The following is a 27,001-nucleotide window of genomic DNA, read 5'->3' as shown; positions in this document are numbered from 1 at the left end:
GCAGGAATTGGACGATGAAGAGGAGGAGGAGCAGGAGACGGTTGCCTCCGCTACAGAGGGTAGTACCCATGGAAGTTTAATTCTACCTGTTCTTCATGGGTGGGCAGAAGAGGAGAAAGAGGGCGAGGAGATTGAGAGTCATCCTCCTGATGATGACAGCGAGGTCTTGCCTGTTTGTAATCTGGCACACATGGCTGACTTCATGTTAGGCTGCCTTTCCAGCGATCCTCACACATTTTTGTCAACACAGATTACTAGTTGTTCACCCTTCTCGACCCCCGCTACAAAGAGAACGTCTCATCTCTCATTCTTCTGGTGGAGAGGATAAGCAAAACGGTGCAATACCAGAAGGTCCTTGTTGAAAAATTGCTCCAAAAATTTCCATCTGACAATGCTGATAATACAGACTCTCTGACTAGACCCCCGAATTAAAACAGACCCCTAGGCCAGACCATAAAATTAATACACACCTCCAAATTCAAACAGACCTCCAGAAAGATCCCAAAAATTAATACATACCTCCAAACCAGACCCACAAATTAAGACAGACTGCAGATCAGCCACCAAATTCATACAAACCTCAGATCAGCCTCCAAATTCATACAGACCTTAGATTAAACCCCAGATCAGCCTCCAAATTCATACAGACCCTAGATCAGACCCCAAATTTATAAAGACCTCAGATCAGAATCCAAATCATATCCCACATTTACATCAGACCTCAAATTCACACAGATGCCAGATCCTAAATCAGACCCCAAATGTAGACAGAACCCAAATAAGCCACCCCAATCTCCTCCATCCTTTAAATTTAGAACTCAGAGCAGGAAAAAAAATACTCACCTCTCCTCTCCTCCTCCAGTCACTGCCACCACTCTGACTCTTCAACTCAGCACTATTTGCTGGCACCAGTATTACACGCCGTTCTGAAATCAAACAGCGTTAGGCCATGCATCCTGAAGCTGTACATTGTCAGGACCTAGTAGAGTGCTGTTACTGTGTGAAGAGGACAAGGGAACAGTAAGTAATGCCAGCTCATTGCTGGTGGTGCCCTTTGTGCTTCTTGTCCAATACTAATGAGCGCTTCCACAATGGAAGGGCTAGTTAGTTAACAGTGCACTATAGAAGCTGTGCGATAGTGCAGCTTAAAGGAACACTTGTGAGCCACAGATAACTGCTTCAGGGGCCACATGCTACCTGTGGGCTTTGAGATCCATGATCTAAAAGGAGCTTTCTGATTTGATCTATTGTAAAGAACATCTGCATGGAGTTTAAATGTTCTCCCCGTGTTTGCGTGGGTTTCCTTCAGGTACTTCGGTTTCCTCCCACACTCCAAAGACATACTGATAAGGACCTTAGATTGTAATCCCCATTGGGGACAGTTGGATGCTAATGTCTGTAAAGCACTGCGGAATATAGCAGCGCTATATAAGTGCATAAAATAAAAATAAATAAATAAATGTCAGTTGTTTAAAGGAGAAGAGGAAGAAAGTGGTAGAATCCAGTCTGTGTTTGATATTAGGAAAAATTTAATAGAATACAATAAATAAAAAGTGGCATTGCCAGCAAAGAAGATGTCACATTATTGAAGGTCTTATCAAAACTAACATAATTGTAGCTTAAAAATTATCTTTTGTACTGTATCTTTAGAAAGAGATTGTAGAGTATCAAATGCAGAGCAACTTCAATTATGATTCTCGAGTAAGTAGATGACCCTTAATATTGGACTAAAAAGACATTCTGGAAAATGTCAAAGCATTGAGGAGGAGGCTGTTGTAGTGAAGATGTGTTTAAGTGGCACCTGAAGGATACTAATGATTACCTTCTAGTGTGTTTGCATTCTTTCCAGGAAGCAGCCAGAAACATGTTTTCTTAAAGTTACAAATTTAATTTTTTTTTATAGTAAACTTAGCTAGTTAGTTAACATAATACAATGACATAAAATTAAAATTACTGCCAGAGCATGTAAAATGTACAGAAATCTGTGAGGGATATCTGAGGTATGCCTTAACACTCTCACAATACATAGATGACCATAGGGGACTTTGCTAGGCCCAGGGCTATCTGGATTACCCAGTTAGGCAAACAATCACATTGCAAAGTTTGACTTAAATAGGATAAAGGGAGCTCTCTCCCTTTGCACCACATTCAACATTGATTTTGGTACTTAAAGGTTTAAACACCAAGAATCAGTGTATTCTCAATTTCAGCCATTAGTGCTAAATGGGGGCAGTCAGTCCCAGCAGGTGAGCACTATCAGGTACATGTATGTCTGGATGCAGCAAAAGAGACCCCGTGATGTACATGTACGGTATGTGATAATATCAGAAGCCTACTTATCTATTGAGTATCACAATGATGTAATATTTTAGAAATGACAGCAGCAGCCTACAGCTGGGGACAGCGACATTACCTGCGCTACATCTCCTGTATAATGTTTGCGCATCCTAAATATCAGTAACATTCAGTTAAATTTTTTTAGCCGCTGGTGACAGCATCATTACCTGCGCTACATCTTCTGTATAACGTTTGCGCATCCTAAATATCAGTGACATTCAGTTTAATATTTCTGCCGCTGGTGACAGCAACATTGCCTGCCCTATATCTCCTGTATAACATTTGCACATCCTAAATAGTGATGGATGAACATTGTCCGGGACGATTCGCGAACGCTTGTTCGCGGCAGGCCCTATTCACTTTAATGGAAGGCGAACTGGAAAAACCGCCAGGTCATATTTGCAGCCAGCAAACACTTACTAGAAGTACACAAATTGTTCCACAACATGGACAGTGATATACCAGAGGGGGATCATTGGCAAGAATTCCCACAAAAAAATATATTTTAATCAGGGGCCATTTTTATATGTCTTAAAGGGAAACTCTCAAAAATGTGCCCTGCTGGAGCCTAGAAAATTTTTATTTTATGCCAAGGGAGTACGGGCCCCAAAAATTAGGCATTCACCTAACAGAAAAGAACTTGTGATTATGTGGCTGAAGGTACATTAGGAGGTCACTGGATTGGATAAAAATAGAAATGTCGGCCAGTACAGGCCCCAAAAATTAGGCTGGAGGTACATTAGACGGTCACTGGATAAAAAATTTACTGTAGGCCACTGGAGTACAGGCCCCGGAAATTTGGCATTCACCTGGCACAAAATAACTTGTGATTCTGTGGCTGGAGGTACATTAGGCAGTCACTGGATTAAAAATTTACTGTAGGCCACTGGGGTAGAGGCCCCAAAAATTTGGCATTCACCTGACACAAATGAACTTATGATTTTGTGGTTGGGAGTACAATTGGCGGTCACTTGATAAAAATTGCACTGCAGGCTACTGGAGCAGAGGCCCCAAAAATTAGGCATTCACCTGACAGAAAAGGCCTTTTATGCTGCTGTATATACATAAGACAAGGACCATTCTTTGTTCCGAGTGGTGTCGGATAAGTGTGGGCTGGTATGAGGAAATTCAATTACACGTGGTTGTCACAAGTGTTGAATTCTTCCGAGATCTATGCCTCATTCATTTTTAGACATGTGAGGTACTCCACACTGTCGTGAGCTAGGCGAGTGCACTTATTGGTCACGATCCCCCCGCTGCGCTGAACGTCCTTTCGGACAGGACACTCGACGATGGGCAAGCCAGAAGTTCCATGGCAAATTTTGCCACATCTGGCCAAGCCTGCACACCCAGTAGTCCAGGGGTTCCTTGCTTCTCAGATGCTTCTCAGAGTGTCCACATCAGCTGTTAACCCGATGTAATTGGACACCTGTCTGTCTAGGCGTTCTGACTGAATCCGGAGTGCGGCTGTCGATGGCTCCTGCTCATCGCCCAGGAGAATGTGGTCCTCGTTCTCCTCCCCCCAGCCACGGACAACACGATGGATCCCTGAAAAGCCTGCTCTTCTTGCTCCTCTTCCTCCCCCCAGCCACTATCCTCCTCTGACTCCTCTCCAGACTCCTGCTGACTTGTCTCAGATGGAGTAGCCCCCATTCATTCAGCATTGCAACTTCCTCATCTTCCTGCTCCTACTCCTGCTCCTAGATGGCTTGATCAATGACACGATGCAATGCACGCTCCAGAAAGAAGGCGTAAGATACGATGTCACTGATGGCGCCCTGGCTGCGACTGACCAGTTTGGTGATCTCATCAAAAGGCAGCAGTGGCGCGGTGAAAAGAAAAAAGAACCTGTCCTGCTGCAGAGTTTCTACAGGTAGCAGTTAACGGCACGTTGCTGCTGGAGCAGCCTATCAAGTATACACAAGGTGGAGTTCCAGCATGTCAGGATGTCACAAATCAGACGTCTGACGGGCAAGTGATATTGCCGCTGAACGTCAGCAAGGGGAGCCATGGCCGTGTAAGATCTTCAAAAAAGGCCAGAGATTTTCCTGGCTTGCCGCAAGATGTCCTGGGACCCGGGTTATTTGGCAACGAATCAAAGCATGACTAAGTTCAGGGCGTGTCATTTTGCCCTGTTTCAGTGCGCTCAGCTGATTGGTACCATTGTCGCACACCACATTACCAACTGTCAAATTGAGCGGAGTTAGCCACTGATGGGCCTGTGACCGCAGAGCTGAAAGCAGAGCAGGACCGGTGTGACTCTTGGCTTCAAGGCGCAACATCTGCAGCACAGCATGGCAACGTCTCACCTGGGACGTCGAATAGGTTCTGGGGAGCTTGGGGGGAAGAGGTGGAAGAGGCGGTAGCAGTGGAAAAGGAGGAGTCAGCCGAGGAGGAGACAGAGGATGGAGTAGGAGGAGGAAAAGAAGAGGCAGGCCTGCATGCAATCCGTGGTGGTAACACCAAATCCACACGGGAGCCACGGGTTACAAACTTGACGGCCGTCAGAAGGTACACCCAGTTGGCAGTAAAAGATATGTACCTTCCCTGCCCGTGTTTGCTAAATCACATGACTGTGGTCAGATGTATCTTGGCACCGACACTGTGTACCAGAGATATAGTCACTTGCTGCTAAACGTGGTCATATAGCTCTGGGATGCCCTTCAGGGAGAAATATTTCCTTCCGGGGACCTTCCATTGCGGTGTGCCAATGACTACAAATTTTCTAAAGGCCTCTGAACCCAACTGTTTATATGGCAGATGTTGGCAGGCTAGCAGCGGTCAGCCGTTGGGCAAGAGGGTTATCCGGCGTCATCATCTTTTTACGCTCGAACATTTGGGCTACGGAAGCCTGCCTTATGCCATATGGATGCGACAATGGCATGGTGGAAGGTGGAGTGGAGGACAAATGGGAGGAGAGAGGAGAAGGAGAAGAGGCAGGACGTGGAGTGCCGGGAGTGTGACTTTGTGGGTTCTGACGGAGTTACTCCCACTGAGCTCGGTGATTTCAGGCCATGTGCCTTCTTAAGGTGGACGTCCCTAGTAGAGTGTTGGGCTTACCTCGACTTATGCATTGACAGCACAGGCTGCAGATGGCAACACTATTGTCAGCAGCTGATAGGTTAGAAAAAGCCCACACTGCGGAGCCATGTGCCAGCAATCTGGAAGCGCCAGAAGTGACCGTGCATGGTGTATGGCTAGCTCGAGATACACTTTCAGTCTGCTTTTTGCCTCCTGTGCCCTGCGAGCTGTGCCTGCTTCCCCTTTTTCTCCTCTCTCTCTGCTGCTCTGTCTCTCCCTCTGAACTCCCCTCGGTTTCCTCTATTGTGGGCACCCACGTGACGTCCATCGACACGTCATCATCCTCACCTTCACCACCACTGACATTTAAGATCTGGAGTAGGCAGCAACAGCGGGGACCTCCCTCCTTTGGCTGATTTGGGTATTATCGTCAGACTGCTGGGTGGCAGCCGTTGCTACCTCGTCTTCCTCATCCGATGTCAAGAATGGCTGCGCATCGGTAAGGTCTGGGAATAGATGGGAAAATAATTCCTCTGACTCGTATGGATTGGCTATGGTAGAGGTGGTGGATTTGGGGGTGCACACAGCTAAGAGTGAGCAGGGTGCAGATACAGAGGATGAGGAGGGTGCAGAAGGGTGAGTGAGCCACTCAATCAACTCTGGTGCATCCTTTGAAGTAATCTCCAACTTCTCACTTAGGCCTGGTGCACCTGCACGACCACTACCACCCCTGCGGAATGGCCTGCCTCTTCCTCTGCCTGTCATTTTCGAAATGACCCTGTGACAAAGTCCCTATAGAAGAGCAGTATTTGTGGAAGCAGGTATATTGCAGGCCTCAATTAATATTTGGTTGAAGCAGGTATATCTAACCCTATAATCAGTCTTTTGTGGAAGAAGGTATAACACACCCCTCAATCAGTTTTTTTGGGGGGCAACTGGTATATCACACCCGTTGCAATTAGTTGTTCCAATAGCGTTTCTCCCTCTATATAGCTGCGGTATCACAGCAGGACCGCACACAAGTGCTGCTCAGTTCAAATGCACTATATAGAAAGTATATTATAGGTATATCACACCCCTGCCTCAATCAGTTTTTGGGGAGTCTATGGATAAGGCTACTTTCACACTGCCGTTTGGTGCGGATCCGTCATGAATCTGCACAGACGGATCCGCACCGATAATACAAAGTCAGCATCCTTTCAGAACAGATCCGTTTGAATTATCTTTAAGATAGCCAAAACGTGTCCATCTTGAACACCACTGAAAGTCAATGGGGGATGGATCCGTTTTCTATTGTGCCATATTGTGTCAGAGAAAACAGATCCGTCCCCATTGACTTACATTGTGTTTCAGGAAGGATCCGTTTGGCTCAGTTTTGTCAGACGGACACCAAAACGCTGCAAGCAGTGTTTTGGTGTCCGCCTCCAAAGCGGAATGGAGGCGGAACGGAGCCAAACTGATGCATTCTGAGTGGATCCTCATCCATTCATAATGCATTAAGGGCAAAACTGATCCGTTTTGGACTGCTTGTGAGATCCTTGAATGGATCTCACAAACGGAAAGCCAAAACGCCAGTGTGAAAGTAGCCTAAATCACAACCATTGCAATTAGTTGTTCCGATACCATTTCAACCTCTATATAGCTGCGGTATCGCAGGAGAACTGCACACAACTGCTATACAGTTCAAATGCACTATATAAAAAGTATATTATAGGTATATCACACCCCTCCCTCAATCAGTTTTTTTTGGGGGGCAACTGGTATATCACAACCGTTGCAATTAGTTGCTCCAATAGCGTTTGTCCCTCTGTATAATTGCGGTATCGCAGCAGAGCTGCACATAACTGCTGCACAGTTCAAATGCACTATATAGAAAGTATATAATAGGCATATCACACCCCTACCTTAATAAGTTTTTTTGGGGGGGAATTGTTATATCACACCCGTTGCAATTAGTTGTTCCAATAGCGTTTGTCCCTCTATATAGCTTCGGTATCGCAGCAGAACCACCCATAACTGCTGCACAGTTGAAATGCACTATATAGAAAGTATATTAGAGGCATATCACACCCCTGACTCAATCATTATTTTTTTTTTTGGGTGGGGGCAACTGTTATATCACACCCGTTGCAATTAGTTGTTCCAATAGTGTTTGTCACTCTATATAGTTGCGGTATTGCAGCAGAACCGCACACAAATGCTGCACAGTTCAAATGCACTATTAATAAAGTGTATTATAGGTATATTACACCCCTGCCTCAATCATTTTTTTTTTGGGTGCTACTGGTATATCACACCCGTTGCAATAAGTTGTTAGAATAGTATTTGTCCCTCTATATAACTGCTTTATCGCAGCAGAACTACATACAACTGTTTCACAGTTCAAATGCACTAAATAGAAAGTATATTATAGGCATATCACACCCCTGCCTCAAGCAGTTTCTTTGGTGGGCAACTGGTATATCACACCCATTGCAATTAGTTCTACCAATAACATTTGTCCCTCTATATAGCTGCGGTATCGCAGCAGAACCACACACAACTGCTGCACAGTACAAATGTACTATAATATACTTTCTATTTTAGAAAGTATATTATAAGTAAATCACACCTATCAATAGCACACCTATACCAGGCCTTAAAAGGACTTTTGTGGCCCTATTATCTAGCGTTTGATGTCCCTAACAGCCTGTACCTGCTCCACAAAACAACCTATCACTACACTGACAAAATACAGAATGTAAAATAGCAGCCAGATCGGGTTCTGTTATAGGGTGTGCATATGTCCATTTGTTGAAACATCTAAATTGGCTGTCCTGTCCCACCTGATGGATGTGTCATGGGTCAAAGTTTGGTGCAATGCAATAGAATATGGCGCACGCAAACATCGGCATATGTTCACGTGTTTGGCGGATCGCGAGCGCTCAGAGTTCACCACGAACCGACCGTTGGGCGAACCGCAATGCCATAACTAATCCTAAATATAATTTACATTCAGTTTAAAATAACATTGCCAATCATGCCCAATTTCCTGTCCATCTTTCTAAAGTGCAGGGAGCACTGAAAAACAGAAAAAGTTACACAATTTTGTGACTTTTTGTTCGTACATTTCTAGCTCAGATGATTGAATTGCCACTAAAAATATTTGTTAAATAAGCTAAGTGTCCTGGCATTTTGTTAGTTTAAGATACTGTATAATGAAATAGTTCTAACATAGAAACATAGAATGTGTTGGCAGATAAGAACCATTTGGCCCATCTAGTCTGCCCAATATACTGAATACTAAGAATAGCCCCTGGCCCTATCTTATATGAAGGATGGCCTTATGACTATCCCATGCATGCTTAAACTCCTTCATTGTATTTGCAGCCACCACTTCTGTAGGAAGGCTATTCCATGCATCCACTACTCTCTCAGTAAAGTAATACTTCTGTCACGGGGTTCCGAAGGTGCACTTGGTCCCTTATTGCCCGCAGACCTGTTGCTTAGCTTTGGGAATGAGGATTTGTGCTTGACCTCATTCCCAGGGTTGGGTGCTGGGTGGTTCCCTGCTCCTAGTCTGCCTTGAGCGCCGAGCTGATCACTCGGTGCTCGACTGGTTGGCCTGTCGGTCATGTGACGCTGGCCACGTCACATGACCCTCACTCCCCACTATAAATACAGGCAGCCTGCTGGCCACAGGTTGCCTGTTAATTTCTAGGTTCCTGGCTATTTGTTGGACTACTGAATACTTACTTGATCCTGTTCCCTGACGATCCTCTGCCTGCTCCTCCTGTACTGCGCATCCATCCTGGTATTGTGACCTTGGCTCCCACCTGACTACTCTCTTAGGACTCCTCTTGTACTTCGCTACTCTCCTGGTATTTGACCCCGGCTTCTCCTGACCATTCTTTGCTTAATCCGTTGTACTGCGTAGCTCTCTTGGTTCTGACCCGGTCCGTTCATATTCCGTATTTTGTCTTGTCTGTCTTCCCTGCACATATCCTAAGTTAGGGACTGCCGTCCAGTTGTCCCCTGTCATCATGACTCGTGAGGCAAGTAGGCAGTGCCAGGGGTGAGGGTGGAGCGCAGTGGTCACTACCCTTCCCCCTGTGTGTGTGTGGACGTGACCGTTACAGATTAACAGGCCCAACAACCACTGTATCATGAATCCTCTTATTACCCTGACTGACCATGTCTCTAACTTGACACAGATGGTGCAAGAGCTAGGAGGGAAACTCCGTTCTTTTGAGTTAGGGCAAGGTTCTTCCACTCCTCTGCCCCCCAGTCCACATGTTGAACCCCAGATCAAGCTCCCAGAACCCTTTTCTGGAGACCGGAGGAGGTTTCTCTCCTTTAAGGAGAGTTGCAAACTCTACTTCCGTTTGCGCCCCATGTCCTCCGGTCCCGAGAGCCAACGCGTGGGGATTATTATTTCTCTACTACAGGGTGATCCCCAGGACTGGGCATTCTCGTTACCTCCTGGGGCCAGTTGTCTGACTTCCGTGGAGGGTTTTTTTCAGGCCCTGGGTACCCTCTATGACGAACCAGACAGGGCCCTGGTAGCCGAGACGGCTCTTAGGGCACTGGTTCAGGGCCATCTCCCTGCGGAGTGTGTCCCCTCTGGATGGAATGAACCAGCCCTGAAGAGTCAGTTTAGGTCTGGTCTGTCTGATATTTTAAAAGATCTATTAGTCAGTTATCAAGTTCCAGGGACCTTAGAGGAGATGATGACCCTAGTTGTCCGACTTGACCGACGAGTTAGAGAGAGACGACAGGAACGACAGTTCTGTTCTCAGATGGTGGTCCAGCCAGAGGCCGTTTCCAGGGACAACACTGAGGTCTCCACCGAGGATCCCATGCAGGTTGGCATGACCCGGGGTAATCTTCGTCGCAGACGCGGAGAGTGCTTCTACTGTGGAGATCCTGGCCATTGGATCAACAAGTGTCCTAAGAGGGTCCTCTCTGACAAGTCTCCTAAGGCAAGACAACCTAAAGACCAGGTACACCCAGATTTTTCTACATATAAGCTTTTGGTACCCATAACAATTTCTCTGGGGGTTAATAAGTGGCCGGGTAAGGCCTTTATTGATTCTGGTTCAGCGGCCAGCTTTATTGACTTAGAATTTGCTAGTAAATTGGGTATTCCAATGTTTGCTTTACCTACACCTATCCATGTCATGGCTATTGATGCTACTCCCCTGATTGGTGGTACGGTGAGGTCATGTACCTCTGAAATTTCTCTGACCGTGGGTGTGTGCCACTCTGAGAGATGTTCTCTTTTTGTCTTGGAGAACCTACCGGTTGAGGTGGTACTAGGGTTGCCTTGGCTCCGTTTACATAACCCCACAATTGATTGGTTCAAAGGAGAGTTGGTGAAATGGGGACCTAAGTGTGACTCATGCTTGTCCGTGGTCCAGGCTGGGGTTTCAGTAAGGTCTAATACATTACCTTCAGTTATTAAAGAATATTCTGATGTATTCTCATCCCCTATTCCAGAGGTTCTACCGCCCCATAGAACTTATGATTGCGCCATAGAGCTAATAGAGGGTGCCGAATTTCCTAAAGGGCAAATTTATAATCTTTCAGGGCCCGAACGCAAGGCTATGGAAGATTATATTAAGGAGAGCCTTGCTAATGGGCATATTAGACCTTCAGTCTCTCCTATGGGAGCAGGGTTTTTCTTTGTTAAAAAGAGGGATGGTGGTCTTAGGCCTTGTATTGATTACCGGAGACTAAATAAGATCACTGTCCAAAATAGATACTCTCCCATTGATTCCGGATTTATTTAACCAGGTTCTGAGGGCAACCTGGTTTTCCAAGATTGACCTGAAAGGGGCATACAATCTAATCCGAATCAAGGAGGGAGACGAATGGAAGACAGCGTTCAATACTCCGATAGGACACTTTGAATATCAGGTGATGCCTTTTGGACTCAGCAATGCCCCAGCTGTGTTCCAAAACTTAATGAACGATATTCTTAGAGAGTTTTTAGGTAGATTTATTATTGTCTATCTTGACGACATTTTGATATTCTCTCCTGATTTCGAATCTCATGTGTCTCATGTCAAACAAGTATTAGAGGTGTTGAGGGAGAACCAGCTATCCGCTAAGCAAGAGAAATGTGTCTTTGGTGTACAGGAGATACTGTTTCTAGGGCATGTTTTGACTCCTCACGCCTTTAAGATGGATCCTGGTAAGGTTTTAGCAATTAAGGAATGGGTAAGGCCTTTTTCCTTAAAGGCTTTACAACGGTTTTTGGGTTTCGCTAATTACTATCGTAAATTTATCATGAATTTTTCTGTAATTGCTAAGCCATTGACCGACCTTACTAAGAAAGCGGCGGATTTGGAGAATTGGTCTACCAAGGCCATTTCTTCATTTGAAACATTAAAAAAGGCATTTAGTAGCGCTCCCATTCTGATCCAGCCTGATCAGGAGAGACCCTTTATTGTGGAGGTAGATGCGTCCGAGGACGGCGCAGGAGCAGTTCTTTCACAGGGTCCTGCTAGCCTCACTAACCTGAGACCGTGTGCCTTCTTCTCCAGGAAATTCTCTCCCACGGAGAGAAACTACGACATTGGGAATAGGGAGCTGCTGGCTATTAAATGGGCATTTGAGGAGTGGAGGCATTTTTTGGAGGGGGCAAGGCATCGAGTAACTGTTGTCACTGATCATAAAAACCTAATGTTTCTCGAGTCGGCTAAGAGGTTGAATCCCCGACAAGCCCGATGGGCTCTGTTTTTTACCCGTTTTGATTTCTCCATTACGTTCAGGTCGGGAAGTAAAAATGTGAAAGCAGACGCATTATCCCGGCGCTTCCATGCCTTTCAACCCACTGAGACGTCGCCTGAATCCATCCTACCAGCAAACATCTTCTTAGCAGCTCTAACCCAGGATATCTCGGCTCACATTAAGGCTGAACAACATCTGGCACCGGCATCCACCCCAACAGATAAGTTGTTTGTTCCCGTACAATTTCGTCTCCAGCTGTTGGGGGAGTGTCACGATTCTGCCTTTTGTGGACATCCGGGTGTTGAGGGCACTAAGGATATGGTTTCTAAATCCTATTGGTGGCCCACTCTGACCAGGGATGTCAAGTCCTACGTGTCAGCCTGTGAGGTTTGTGCCAGGTCTAAGACACCTAGGACTCGCCCTGCTGGTAACCTACGACCCCTACCCATTCCCAGTAGACCCTGGTCCCATATCTGGATGGACTTTATAACTGACCTACCGCTGGCGGAGGGTAAGACTGTGGTTTGGGTAGTGGTCGATAGGTTTAGCAAGATGGTTCATTTCATTCCCCTGTCTAAACTTCCGAATGCTAAAACCCTGGCGTCTATTTTTGTGAAAGAGATTGTTCGTTTACATGGCATTCCGGAAAACATTGTTTCTGACAGGGGTGTGCAGTTTGTGTCCAAATTCTGGAGGGCCTTCTGTCAAAGATGTAAAATTTCATTGTCTTTTTCTTCCGCCTACCATCCTGAGAGTAATGGGCAGACTGAACGCCTTAATCAGTCTGTGGAACAATTCTTGAGGTTGTATGTTGCTGATGACCAGCAATTATGGGTCAAATTCCTTCCGTTGGCTGAATTTGCTTTGAATAACCGTGTCAATTCTTCTGCTGGGGTCTCCCCTTTCTTTTGTAACCATGGTTTTCATCCCCGTTTTCATTCTGGGTCGTCCGTCTCCTCCTCTAACCCTGAAGCGGATAAACTCTCCTCCAAACTGTGCACAGTTTGGGCCCGGGTTCAATCGAACCTAGAAAAGGCTCAAAGTTCTCAAAAACTCAAGGCCGATAGGAGACGTTCAAGGGGGGTGAACTTTCAGGTTGGGGATAAAGTATGGTTGTCCTCCAAGAATCTATCTCTCAAGGTAACTTCTAAAAAATTTGCTCCTCGTTTTATTGGACCATGTAAGATCACGGAAGTGATTAACCCGGTATCTTTTAGGTTGGAGCTGCCCGAGTCATTCCACATTCATAATGTGTTCCATAAATCTCTGCTTAAAAAATATTTTGAACCGGTAGTACCATCAAAAGCCTCGCCTCCGCCAGTTCTTGTTAATGATGCTGTCGAGTATGTGGTGTCTAAAATAGTGGATGTCAGGAAGGTGCGTAATGCATTGCAGTACCTGATTCACTAGAAGGGGTATGGACCTGAAGAGAGATCTTGGGTACCTGCTAGGGAGGTTCATGCTCCTAGACTTGTTCGTAAATTTTATTTAGAACACCCTGAAAAGCCATCGCCTGAAGTCTTGGGTCCGGTGGCCCCTCGTAAAAGGGGGGGTACTGTCACGGAGTTCCGAAGGTGCACTCGGTCCCCTATTGCCCGCAGACCTGTTGCTTAGCTTTGGGAATGAGGATTTGTGCTTGACCTCATTCCCAGGGCGGCGTTGCTGGATGGGTGGTTCCCTGCTCCTAGTCTGCCTTGAGCGCCGAGCTGATCACTCGGTGCTCGACTGGTTGGCCTGTCGGTCATGTGACGCTGGCCACGTCACATGACCCTCACTCCCCACTATAAATACAGGCAGCCTGCTGGCCACAGGTTGCCTGTTAATTTCTAGGTTCCTGGCTATTTGTTGGACTACTGAATACTTACTTGATCCTGTTCCCTGACGATCCTCTGCCTGCTCCTCCTGTACTGCGCATCCATCCTGGTATTGTGACCTTGGCTCCCACCTGACTACTCTCTTAGGACTCCTCTTGTACTTCGCTACTCTCCTGGTATTTGACCCCGGCTTCTCCTGACCATTCTTTGCTTAATCCGTTGTACTGCGTAGCTCTCTGGGTTCTGACCCGGTCCGTTCATGTTCCGTATTTTGTCTTGTCTGTCTTCCCTGCACATATCCTAAGTTAGGGACTGCCGTCCAGTTGTCCCCTGTCATCAGGACTCGTGAGGCAAGTAGGCAGGGCCAGGGGTGAGGGTGGAGCGCAGTGGTCACTACCCTTCCCCCTGTGTGTGTGTGGACGTGACCGTTACAACTTCCTGATATTACTTTTAAACCTTTGCCCCTTTAATTTAAAACAATGTCCTCTTGTAGCAGTTTTTCTTCCTTTAAATATTCTCTCCTTTTTTACCGTGTTGATTCTTCCCTTTATGTATTTAAAAATTGATATCATATCCCCTCTGTCTCGCCCGGTTCTAGGTGAAATTGGGCCCTGGGGCGAAAAACAATAAGGGCCCCCCCCATGACACTTGATGACTTTTACAGAAGAAACTGTATATTGTGGGGCACAGTGTAGGCTATATGTGTATAACAAACATATTTCATATCAAAACTTACAATTACTTGGATTGACCCTTGGGGATCTCGGACACCACTTCCACACTTTGGCTGGGGGGCTCGGCGGAGCTGATGTGTTTTATCCTAATGAGAAAGATTTCATAATAAGGATTTGGAAAAGGGACAGAGGGATAGCAGAGCAGGGAGAGGCTGGTGCTGCTACTAGGGGGCTCATACCATGGGGGAGTAATAAAGCCCACCATAATGCCCCCCAGTAGTAATAATTCTCCTTATAATGTGACAGTGCAAAAAATACCCCCTTGTAATGCCCCCAGTTGAGCTAATGTCCCCATAGTGCCCCCATAATGTGCCAGTATAAAATACCTCTATATAGTGCCCCAGTAAATGCCCCCATAGTGCTCCTCTCCCCCTCCTAGTGCCCCCCATAATGTACCAGTATAAAATGCCCCATATATATTGCCTCAGTAGATGCCCTCAGTGTCCCCCATAATTTGTAAGTATAAAATATCCCTTCTCAGTGCCCCCGTAGATGATCCCATAGTGTTCCTCTCCCCCCTTCCCCATAGTACCCACCATAATGTGTCCCAGTATAAAATGCCCCTATACAGATCCCCCATATAAAATAACTGTTCTTTGTGGCCTCAGTAGATGCCCCTATAGTACCCACAAATAATGTGCCAGTAAGAAGTGACCCCATAGATGTCCCCCAATAATGTGCCAGTAGCCAGAGCCCCCCTATATCATGTGCCAGTAGCCATAGCCCCCCCTATCATATGCCAGTAGCCATAGCCCCCCCCATCGTGTGCCAGTAGCCACCAGTATTGACAAAAAACAAAACACTAATCTTACCTCCTTGGCAGCGATGTGATGCAGGCCTCTTCCGGCCTGTGTGTCCTGCGCTGTACGGCTCAGGGCTCAGGCGGTGCGATGACGTCATTGCGCCGCCTGCGCCGGCCTCTGATAGGCTGCCGGCCTCGTGCTTGCTGCCTATCAGAGGAAGGGGAAGGGACACACCTCTCCCTCCCCTGCCCTGCTGCACAGCCATCTGTATCGCTGTCCTGAGGACGGCGATACAGATGACTGGAGATGAGCGCTTCCACAATGGAAGCTCTCATCTCCGTGTGACTCTGACTGTCCTGCCTATAGTTAGTTGCGGGCCGGCGCGGGGGGGGCCCTAAGGACTCGGGGGCCCAGGGTCAATTGCTCCCCTTGCCTCTATGGAAGCGCCGGCCCTAGTCTCGTCTTTCTTCCAAGCTATACATGTTAAGGTCCTTTAACCTTTCCTGGTAAGTTTTATCCTGCAATCCATGTACTAGTATAGTAGATCTTCTAAAAACTCTCTCCAAAGTATGAATATCCTTCTGGAGATTAGTGTTGATCACGAATATTCGAATTGCGAATTTTAATCGCGAATATCGGCACTTCGAGAATTTGCGAATATTTAGAATATCGCAAAATATATTCGTAATCGCGAATTTTCCATTTTTTTAAAATACCAGTTCATGCAAATTTTTATGCAAATTCTTTAGGCGAATTTTATGCGAATTTTCGCAATCAAGAAAATAATGCCTAGAGATCATGAATTCGCGAATTCTTGAATATATGGCGAATATTCATCCAAATATTCGTGAAATATCGCGAATTCGAATATTGCCGCTCATCACTACTGGAGATGTGATCTCCAGTACTGCGCACAATACTCCAAATGAGGTCTCACTTGTGCTCTGTAGAGCGGCATGAGCACCTTCCTCTTTCTACTGGTAATGCCTCTCCCTATACACCCAGGCATTCTGCTAGCATTTTCTGCTGCTCTATGACATTGTCTGCCTACCTTTAAGTCTTCTGAAATAATGACCCCTAAATCCCTTTCCTTAGATAATGAGGTTAGGACTGTATCAATGATTTTATATTTATCTCTTGGGTTTTTACGCCCCAGGTGCTTTATCTTGCACTTATCAACATAAAATTTTAGTTGCCAGATTTTTGACCATTCCTCTAGTTTTCCTAAATCCTTTTCCATTTGGTGTATCCCTCCAGGAACATCAACCCTGTTACAAATCTTTGTGTCATCAGCAAAAAGACACACCTTACCATCGAGGCCTTCTGCAATTTCACTGATAAAGATATTAAACAATATGGGTCCCAGAACAGATTCCTGAGGTACCCCTCTGGTAACAAGATTGGTCTGAATATACTCCATTGACTACAACCCTCTGTTGTCTGTCCCTCAGCCACTGCCTAATCCTTTCAATAATATGGGAGTCAAAGCTCAAAGACTGCAATTTATTAATAAGCCTTATATGTTGGACAGTATCAAAAGCCTTACTAAAGTCTAGATAAGCGATGTCTACTGCACCTCCGCCATCTATTATTTTAGTCACCCAATAAAAAAAATCAATAAGATTAGTTTAACACGATCTCCCTGAAGTAAACCTATGCTGTTTTTCATCTTTCGATCCATGGGATTTTAGATGGTCCACAATCCTCTCCTTAAGTATGGTTTCCATTAATTTCCCCACTATTGATGTCAGGCTTACTGGCCTATAGTTGCCCGATTCCGCCCTACTACCTTTCTTGTAAATGGGCACAACATTTGCTAATTTCCAATCTTCTGGGATGACTCCTGTTACCAGTGATTGGTTAAATAAATCTGTTAATGGTTTTGCTAGTTCACCGCTGAGCTCTTTTAATAGCTTTGGGTGTATCCCATCAGGCCCCTGTGACTTATTTGTATTAATTTTAGACAGCTGACTTAGAACCTCTTCCTCTGTAAAGACACATGCATCAAAAGATTCATTAGTCGTCCTTCCTAACTGAGGTCCTTTTCCTTCATTTTCCTTTGTAAAAACTGAACAGAAGTATTCACTGAGGCAGTCAGCTAGTTCTTTATCTTCTTCCATATACCTTCCTTCTTTTGTTTTTAATTTGGTAATTCCTTGTTTTAATTTCCTTTTTTCATTTATGTATCTGAAGAATGTCTTATCACTTTTTTTTCACTGACTGAGCTAATTTCTCCTCTACCTGTGCTTTACAAGCTCTTATAACTTGCTTGGCCTCTCTCTGCCTAATCTTATACATTTCCCTGTCATCCTCTTTTTTTTTTAAATATAATTACTAAATGCTATCTTTTTGTTTTTAATAATTTTGACCACTTCTGATGAGTGCCACAGTGGTCTCTTCCTTTTTTTTTGCTTTTACTGACAAGCCTAATCTGTTGCCATTAATAGTGCCACTTTTAAGTAGTCCCGTTTCTCCTGGACTCCATTGAAACTGTTCCAATCTGATAGGGACTCGTATACCACTAATCTAATTTTAGAAAAGTCTGTTTTTCTAAAATCTAAAACTTTAGTTTTTGTGTGATGTGATCTCGCTAACTTGTATTAGATTAGATGTTATGCTATCTTTCACATACAGGGCCACCCCTCCCCCTTTCTTGGCTTCTCTGTCTTTGATATTTAGAGAGAACCCTGGTATTTTTATATCCCAGTCATTACTCTCATTGAACCATGTCTCAGTAACAGCCACAAATCTACATTCTCAAATGCTATTATAGACTCAAGTTCATTGATCTTATTCCCTAAACTGCGAGAATTTGTAGACAAGACTCTGAGCTTGTAATTTCTTAACCTATGTGCTACTAGCATCTTTTGGCATTGTTCCGGGGGGCAGTCGGACTGATGGATTATCACTATTTTGCCCCCCCCCTTTCCTAGTTTAAATGCTCCTTAGCAAATACTTTGAACTGTTCACTGAGGACATTCGTTCCCTTGAGAGAAAGATGCCAACCATCTTTCTTGTACAGTTCTTTTCCGTTCCAACTAGAGCTAACATGATACACAATGCCAAACCCTTGGTTCAGACACCATTCACCAAGCCATACATTGAATTTCTTAATGCACATCTGCCTGTCATGCTGAAGGTAATGCACAGGCAAAACTGCAGAGAATGAAACAGTCGATGCAACCTCCCGTATATCCTTACCAAGTATGTGAAAAGCTTCCTTCACCTTTGAAACCTCATTGCAAGCCAGATAATGGATAATAACATCCACCTCCCTTTCCTGCTTTGCTTGCTTAACAAAATTAAGGATACTTCATCTTTCCCTGCTAGCGGTAGCACCAGGAGGACATTTCACATAACCATTTTCCTCAAACTTCACACCTCTTATGATAAAATCTCCCACCAACAGCTGCTTACTATCAGTCCTCACCTTATCATTTTTGACTTTGGCTGCAGTCTTGCATACCTTAGGCATAGGAGATGATTTTTCCTTACCCACTGTGCCTGAGCCATGCTCTGTGTTGCTCTTGCACTCTGAAAGTGCTGCAAATGAATTATGGAGAGCCACAGACTGTGGGACAGTCTATCAACAACTCTATATCTACCAGACCCTACAGTAACCCATCTTTCATTTCTAGGGGGCCTCTGTGGCAGTGGCATTGCAACATTCCCAGCCTGAGTTTGTCTAATATTTAATTTACAAATCTCAGATTTGAAAAAAAAATTCCTGCTGCATTATGGAGAGCTGCCTACAGATCAGACAGCATCCAAACCTCCGAAGAGTGGAACATGAAATAAAAGCACAACAATTCCTGCACTGAACCAGGTCTGCCATTTTAAAGAGGGGAAAGATTTTAAACAAACAAATCTTGCTTTTTTTTAGATTGTATCCACCTCCAGATTACCTCCTGAGTATCTTCTGAATATCTCTAGTACACTTAGAAATGCTGAACTTTGAGAATGATGCAAGCTATAATTAGGCAAGCTAATACTATGTTGCTATATATACACACTCCCACAAAAGCTCCTCCCCAACAACAAATTTAACACCTTAATGGCCCTATGCTCATTTGCAATCAGAAAATAGCAAAAACCTGTCTAACAAATTCCTTAACTGTTTTGAAGCAGAATGTATGAGTAGCCACCAAAAACACAGATGAAGTTCTGCTACAGTGGAAAGCTGTGTTAGTCTCCTGAATATCTCTAGTGCACTTAGAAATGCTGCACTTTGAGAATGATGCAAGCTATAATTAGGCAAGCTAATACTATGTTGCTATATATATACATACTCCCACAAAAGCTTCTAAATTCTTACATTTTTATGCATTAGTTACAGATTCAGGATTATGACAAATAAAATGCTAGACAAACAACACTGATAATAACACCACTGTTCAAACTCTGGCATGCATTTTTAATTTACAGGACTGTTTCCATGTTAAATCAATTTGAATGATACTATATCTTCTTATAGAGAGCATCATGAGGAGTCTTATAGGCCAGGCAACGCTCCTCTGGAATTCTGGGAAGAGGATATGGAAATAAGCTCTTAACAAGCTCTGCTTCTAATGCCACAAGATGTAAGGTAGCAATCCTATAACTCAATGTTCGATCTTTGCAAATGTTCAGCCAATGTTCAACCTGTTTAAAATTTTGAACATCTACTTATAGGAAAACTACCTTACATCTGGTGGCATTAGACACAGGGGTTGCTAAGTGCTTATTTTCATATCCTCTTATGGGAAATCAAATCATTGCAGGTGGCGACATAGGGTTTAGATGAATTCTCAAAAGTAAATGACATTAATGCTTATGAAAACGTGTGGAAATCTGAGACTTCCTTATTGGATTCACGTCCCTACCTTTCTATTGGTTGAACTTGATAGACATATCTTTTTTCACCCGTATTAACTATGTAACTATATAACAAAGATGCTTACTTATTCCTTTTCCAAGTTTATCTATGGACCAAACTGACATGTATCCTTCTCCCTTTGGGAGGAGTAGCAATACAGTGTGGATTTGGAAAGGGTATGGTACAGATATAGTGGCAATCAGCTGCACTAGTAGTGGCAGCAGAAGCAGCATAGCATGGAACATATAAGGCTATCTATGAGTAGTAGTAGTTATAGTAGTAGAAGTGGTGGTAGTAATGGCAGATACTTTGCATTAATAGTGGTGGCAGTAGAGGATTAGCAGCGAGGAGCAGAAGCAGCAGCTATATAGTACATGTAGGCAGGCAGGCAGCATCATGATGAAGGCAGCAGCAACACAATGGAAGATGACTGTTGGCAGGCCGCAGCAGTGGCATGATGGTGATGGTGACATGATGGAGGCAGCAGCAACTTTACAGAACATGATGTTTGGCTGGTCGCATCAGTGGCATGATTATGGCAGCGGCATGATGGAGGCAGCAGCAGCCTTACAGAATATGATGGTCGGAAGACTGCAGCAGTGGCACAATGGCAGCTGTGGGATTATGGTCAGCAGGCAGGCAGACAGCAACAGTGGCAAAATGGGGCACCGCCACCAAGGCCAGATCTATTCATCGGCCTCAGTTGGAGGAGTGTGAAAATCCTCTCGAATAAGGCTTGGTTCATTTTGGCAAAAAAGTGATGTTTTGCAAACTGGCAGAGGACAACTTCCTTATAAGCAATTCTCTACCTGATGAAGGGGAAGTTATATCTCTAAACGCATTGGATTATTAAAGCAAGATTTCCTATACGTTTTGGGCCATGAGGACTTTTGTGCCATGCATTAATACCAATACAATATTGTAAATTATCCTCCTGGAAGAAGGGCATTTCCTGTGGGGAGATCCATCTGCGGCTGCATATCCGAAGGACCAAAATGATTACATTAGTGTTGTGCATATACAAAGCACAACCTAATAAGGTAAGCCTCCATTTGGAAACCTTGGAAACAGTAACCAATTTGAACATACTTACCCTATGGTGCGCCTTTGTTTGTTGTTTTTATAGCACATTGCATAAATATAACTCCCAAATCGCTATAAATCAGGTATACCCAGGCGACTCTGCCTTAGGGTATGGCTACACAGAGCTGCCGTACTGAGGGTGGGTTTCAGCCATGCTGTGATGAAGAACTGCATGGCCAATTAGCCCATGGCTGCCTTTAATTTATTAATGAAGACCGTTCTGTATAGTCCTTTTTCATTGTTAATTGCCATGCGGCACCATTAAACAGGGTCTGTTTCTGGTATGCGGTTTGGCTGGTTAGGTGGGGGGACAATATGCATATTATTACTGTTGTTGCCTGTAATCTTCTGCAGTTTGACAGTAAACACTTAATATTAATCAGCTCTGACATACCCACTTCTCCAACCCTTTGCTCTCCTGCCCTACAGGTGGAATCTCTTTTTCTGCCATTTAGTTGTCTTCTTTTTCCACATCATATAATATCATGAGAATATGTCTTCAGGAACATCCAGCTCTTCCTTTCTCTGTATCTTGCAGACTTTTCTAGGACGTGGAGACTTTGAAGGATGATTTGGAAGAAGTAAAGGCAACAAAAGATGAGGATGGTCCTCATTAAAACCTGGCCCCCTAAGTGATGCAGACTGGATTGAATTGATTGGCATGCTGGCACCAGAATAATAAAGGCTTCCTTCTTGTTGGTTTTGAATAACATTTATGGCTGATGTAGAAATAAGTAAATGTAGGAATAAATAAATAAAACTAAAGAAGCATAAAGAAGCATAAGTCTCCTTGCACTGCCCCTGCACTCTACATCTCCAATATTCTTAAATTAATCAATTTCAATACTGTCCTGACTAAATTCCTCTTCAAATTCTTTTTTTCTTCACTCAACATTAGTCACCACACCCCCCGTGGCACTGAAAATCCTCTCCGAGATGACACTGGAGGCTGGGCAAGAAAGGAGAAAGAGAGCATATTATGCCAATTTGGGCCATTGTTCCAGTCTGCCTGGCCAGAAATCTATGGGGTCAGGGAACAGGGTATACACCAGAGACTGGCCAGATTATAAGTGGACCTGAACCTGGGCATTTAGATGGGAGCTGTCGGCTTGCTGTCTGGCCTCAGCCTGGTGTGTCACATGGAAAATCTGCTCTATAATGTTTAAGAGACTGAAATAGCTGCTGTAATGTATGCTGCTTGTGGCAGTAGGAGGGTGGTGACTCTGTGGGGGGCAGAGAGAGGCTTCCCTTTCAGACATGCTGGCAGCAAGCATCTGCTCGCTGTAAACTGTGGCAATCTGAGTACACAGTGTTTCGGGTTATAACATCATTTGCCCTCTCTTTAGGAGAGAGGAAAACATTCCCCCATTTTGCCTTGATAGCGAGGGTCTAAAAACATTGCTATCCAGTAATCATCAGACTGCTTGATTTTACTGAATGGCCCGTCATTGCTTATGCAAGCGAGTCTACAGTTCACCATTCTGGCCAGCATCCTGGAGGAGCCAGTTCTTTCCAGCGCCACCCTCACTAAGACAATTGGGTGTTCTAGCAGCTGTCACTGTCATCGTCATCAACCTATTTTCAAAAATACAGTTGCCCCTGACATACAATGAGGGAGTCAGGGACAACTGCAGCATGAACGGCATGAGCTTCCACTGCCGGAACTGGAAACAACATGCACTCCCTGCTTAGGTGGTCTGGTGCTTGACCAAATTGTTCATGGCTTTCTATTGCTCATGCAGACACTCGAGTATGTGCAAGGTTGAATTCCAGTGAGTTGGAACATCTGAAACTGGTGTAGTTGCGGACCATTCTGACTGCAGCAGAGGGTTCCTCACCATGTGAAAAATGGCTGAAAAGAGAGACAGTCTACAGGACATTACCAGCACCTTGCACAAGCCAATGCATTTTTTTTTTAAAAAGGCCATGCAGGGAGCATGTGTTATTTCCCCCAACTTCAAGTTGGCTAGGTTCTTGGGGCCATTGTAGCTAACCACCTTGTCCAGTTGGAGTCCGTGGAGTAACAGCCAGCAATGTGCTGCAAATGCTCACCAGTATGGCTACTGTTGCCTAAGCTGATCAGCTTCAGCGCATGACACATGTGATAAGAAGGAGGGGTAGTGTAAGTGATGCTGTGCAATGCTGCTGTTGGGGACCATACTGTGTCCATGGAGGAGGAGGTGGCAGATAAGTGCTTGTTGTTGAAGCCAGGTCAATACAAGGGGATCAAAGGGACCTGGCCATGTTGTTTGGGTGCTGCCTCTCCACTGCTGTAATATTTTTTTTAACCCAGTGGGCCGTGAGAGAAATGTATTGTCCCTGCCCATAACAACTGCTCCAGGTGTCCTTCGTGGATTGCAGCTTGCAGCACAGTTAGAGTCACAAGGAGTGGCCGACATTCTCTGTCACATGAGAATTTACACTTTTACAATGGTAATGAAGTGAGTGAACCACCAGCAGCATGGCCAGGATGGGTGTTTGGTTGTAGACAAGCTAATTGCTGGTGGAAAAAAGTTTTTTTCATGGACAAATGTTCTATTATAGATGTCTCACAAATTGAGGACAAGCAGGAGTCTTAGCAGGAGAAGAAGGTGATGATGACAAAGATTTTTTATTGCTTAGGGAAATGGGATGGCTGTCAGAAAGAGGATCTGGAGAAGAAGGACAGACTTGTTCTGTTTAGGAATGCTGGCCAGTTGTGTTTCCCAAAGGAACCAGTGATGCCGCCTAATCTTGTGCAATAGACCTCTGATAATTGTATTTGATCAGCCAAAGCTTATTTTATAATTCTGCATATCTTGCACATCGCTGTGTTTTTTGGTGCCTGCTTTGCGTAATAAAAATACCATATGGGAGTTGCTCGCACAGAGCTACAGGCAGCTCTGGCAAGTTTTGGGCCTAACCCACACATCAGATCATGATGTAGTCGTGACCCTGCATTTTATTACTGCTGCTACCGCCTTCTCCACTGATGCTGCCTCCCCCTCCCCCAACTGCAGTTCTGCTAGGAGACAAAGGCAGCCTGGGCTCCTCACTTCTCAGGAGAGTATAAGCTTAATTGATTTCTGACTGTCCCTGATAGTGATGAGCGGCAGGGGCAATATTCGAATTCGCAATATTTCGCAAATATTTGGTAGAATATTCGTCATATATTTGAGAATTAGAGATTATTTTCTTGATCGCGAAAAATGTGCAATGTAATATTTGCGTAATGCGTGTAAAATACAGGCATGGGTCACTATAGCTAAATTTTTCAAGCTGCTAGAAATTTCCTGAGACAGGAGAAAATGGTTGGCACAACATTACAATGGGCACTAATGATGCGATTATTGTGGCGCAATACGTGGACCTTGACATTTTAACAGGTCTAACTGCTTATTAGTGATTGGTGCACTATGAATTGTTGTGAACTTGTGACACCACAGCATTATGTATGTATGTATGTAGCATACATACATAAATACATACATACAGCACTATGTATGTAGCATGTATGTATGGACAGCAGAACCTATCAGCTACACTATATCAGGATATAACCTACACTGACTATCTCCCACTAACTATCTGTATTATATATATATAAGCTAATTAACTAACTATCTAATGTAATGACACTGGAAAGCAGAGAGCCCAGCAATACCACTGCTGTCTCTCTCAGAACTGAAAAATACTGCATACAAGGGCTGCTGGGGAGTTTCTTATATAGTAAGGGGTAGGCAACTTTCCTATTGGTTGCTAGGGATGTTGCTAAGCTCAGACAAATACATTGCAGCCTTCTCTTTGGCCCACAAGCAAGAAGAGAGGTTACTGATAAAAAAAATCTAGAATATTCGAAATTACGAAATATATATCAATTTATTCTAAAAATTTGTGAATTCTCGAAGTGCTGATATTTGCGATTAATATTCGCTATTCGAATATTTGTGCCCAACACTAGTCCCTGAATGTTTTTTTTTCACTCTCCCTGATTCCCTATGTCTTTTTGGCAGACACTGTAAGACCCAACCACCCTCATTCACAATCCACACAAAATGACTTTCTGCTCATTCTGGTAGGGCACCTCACTGCCTACTGCAGCATTGATTGGCTCATCCAGTCTGTCTGTCAGCCTGGGAGCCAATCAGGGCAAGCCATTCCCTCCACTTCCTTTCAGGGTCATGTGAGAACCATTCTTCTTCCTCCCTAGTGCTTTTTTTTCACCAATAGGTGTATTAAAATGTTGCTTTACACCATTTTACCAGATTGTCTGATTTTCCGTATATATGTATGCACTGAAGTGTAAGGTGCCACAGAATATATTATTATTGCAAATAGAATATATTATTAGTTACGCCTATTTTAGCATATTAACCAGGGTGGGTAAGAATTGAACTTCACATATTTACATGAAAATTTGATATTATATTTTTGTTTACACCTTTATTAACAGAGGCTTATATATTTAATACACAGAACAGAGCTGCACCAAAGAATTTTGCAAAACAGAAAAAGTTGCTTAGTGTAAAGGCTATTTGATAAACAGGAAAAGATTATATCGAACTTGCACAAAAACACAGAAAATATTGCCTCTCATAGCATTTCTTGTTTCAATTTCAAGTGATGAAAATGTGAAAATAGTTGTATCATAAGACCAATCTTTTATAGCCGCAAAAAAAACAGTGATGTATCCTCCCTGACATACATAGTGATCATTAAAGTGGAACCACTAAATAATGTGCATTAGGGCGAAAAAAGTATTGAAATAACACAGACCTCATAGGTCATTGTCCCAAAGGTTACATGTACACCACTTAGAGATTGAATAAAAATAAAAGCCTTTAGATGGAAAGAATGGCATTGACAATCAGAGAGAATCAAAGTGTGACCTAAGGGAAATTCTGAGTTTCAACAAACACTCCATCTGAATTTACAAGTAAGTTGTTCCTTTGAAGCTCATCATTTTTAAAGATATTACGGTCACAGAATAGGATTTTGGCGATTAGAGCAATTGATGATAGTGCAATGAAGAATACACAGTAAACAAGTATGATTATGAAATAGCTTACTAATTTCCGTAGCTATGATGCTTAGATTATGCCACTGGGATATTTCACGGTCCAAAGGTTTTGCTGTATAAATTGATCCATTTCCTGAGTGTATATTAAAAATTCTGTCAAGGTCAGTGTGTCGATCCAGAGAGAACCTAGCAGAAAAAAAAAACATGTTTATAAGATATATTTTAATATTACTATAATTGGTATTTAAGTATTCATAAATATGGCTGGCTTCCACCAAGTTTCCATAAAAACTAAATAAAAAAATACTTCAAATATTCAATATATGTTTAAATATACACTGTCTGTCCAAAAAAAATAAGTTGCCACCTGCATTTAACTAAGCAAATAGGTATGAGCTTCCTATTGAATAATTACTGCATGGGTGATTATCTTTCAGCTGGCAACAAGTTATTTAACCCCAACCGGTGCAATGAGTTGCTTCTCATTTCTTAAACAACCATGTTGAAAGACACATCTCGTGGTCGTGGAAAAGATGTTAGTCTGTTTGAGAAGGCTCAACTCATTGGCAAGCATTAAGCAGAGAAAACATCTAAGGAGATTGCAGAAACTACTAAAATTGGGTTAAGAACTGTCCAACACATTATTAAAAACTGGAAGGATAGTGGGGACCCATTGTATTCGAGGAAGAAATGTGGCGGGA

The 27,001-nt window shown here is 43.9% G+C and overlaps 1 protein-coding gene across 5 annotated transcripts in view; it reads right to left on the bottom strand.

The window, feature by feature from the left end:
• Positions 1-27,001, bottom strand: part of LOC121001078 (cadherin-10-like) — a 461,949-nt gene that overhangs the window by 91,829 nt on the left and 343,119 nt on the right. For 4 of the 5 annotated variants that reach the window (XM_040431980.1, XM_040431979.1, XM_040431981.1 and 1 more), the window contains one exon: positions 26,350-26,486. In XM_040431980.1, the coding sequence (XP_040287914.1) occupies positions 26,350-26,486 (137 nt within the window). Of the gene's footprint in view, positions 1-26,342; positions 26,487-27,001 lie in introns of all 5 variants that reach the window. The other variant, XM_040431978.1, reaches the window with a different exon arrangement.

Source organism: Bufo bufo, chromosome 5 (genome assembly GCF_905171765.1).
Source record: "Bufo bufo chromosome 5, aBufBuf1.1, whole genome shotgun sequence".
Classification (NCBI taxonomy): domain Eukaryota; kingdom Metazoa; phylum Chordata; class Amphibia; order Anura; family Bufonidae; genus Bufo; species Bufo bufo.
This window is presented reverse-complemented; position numbering and strand designations above follow the sequence as displayed.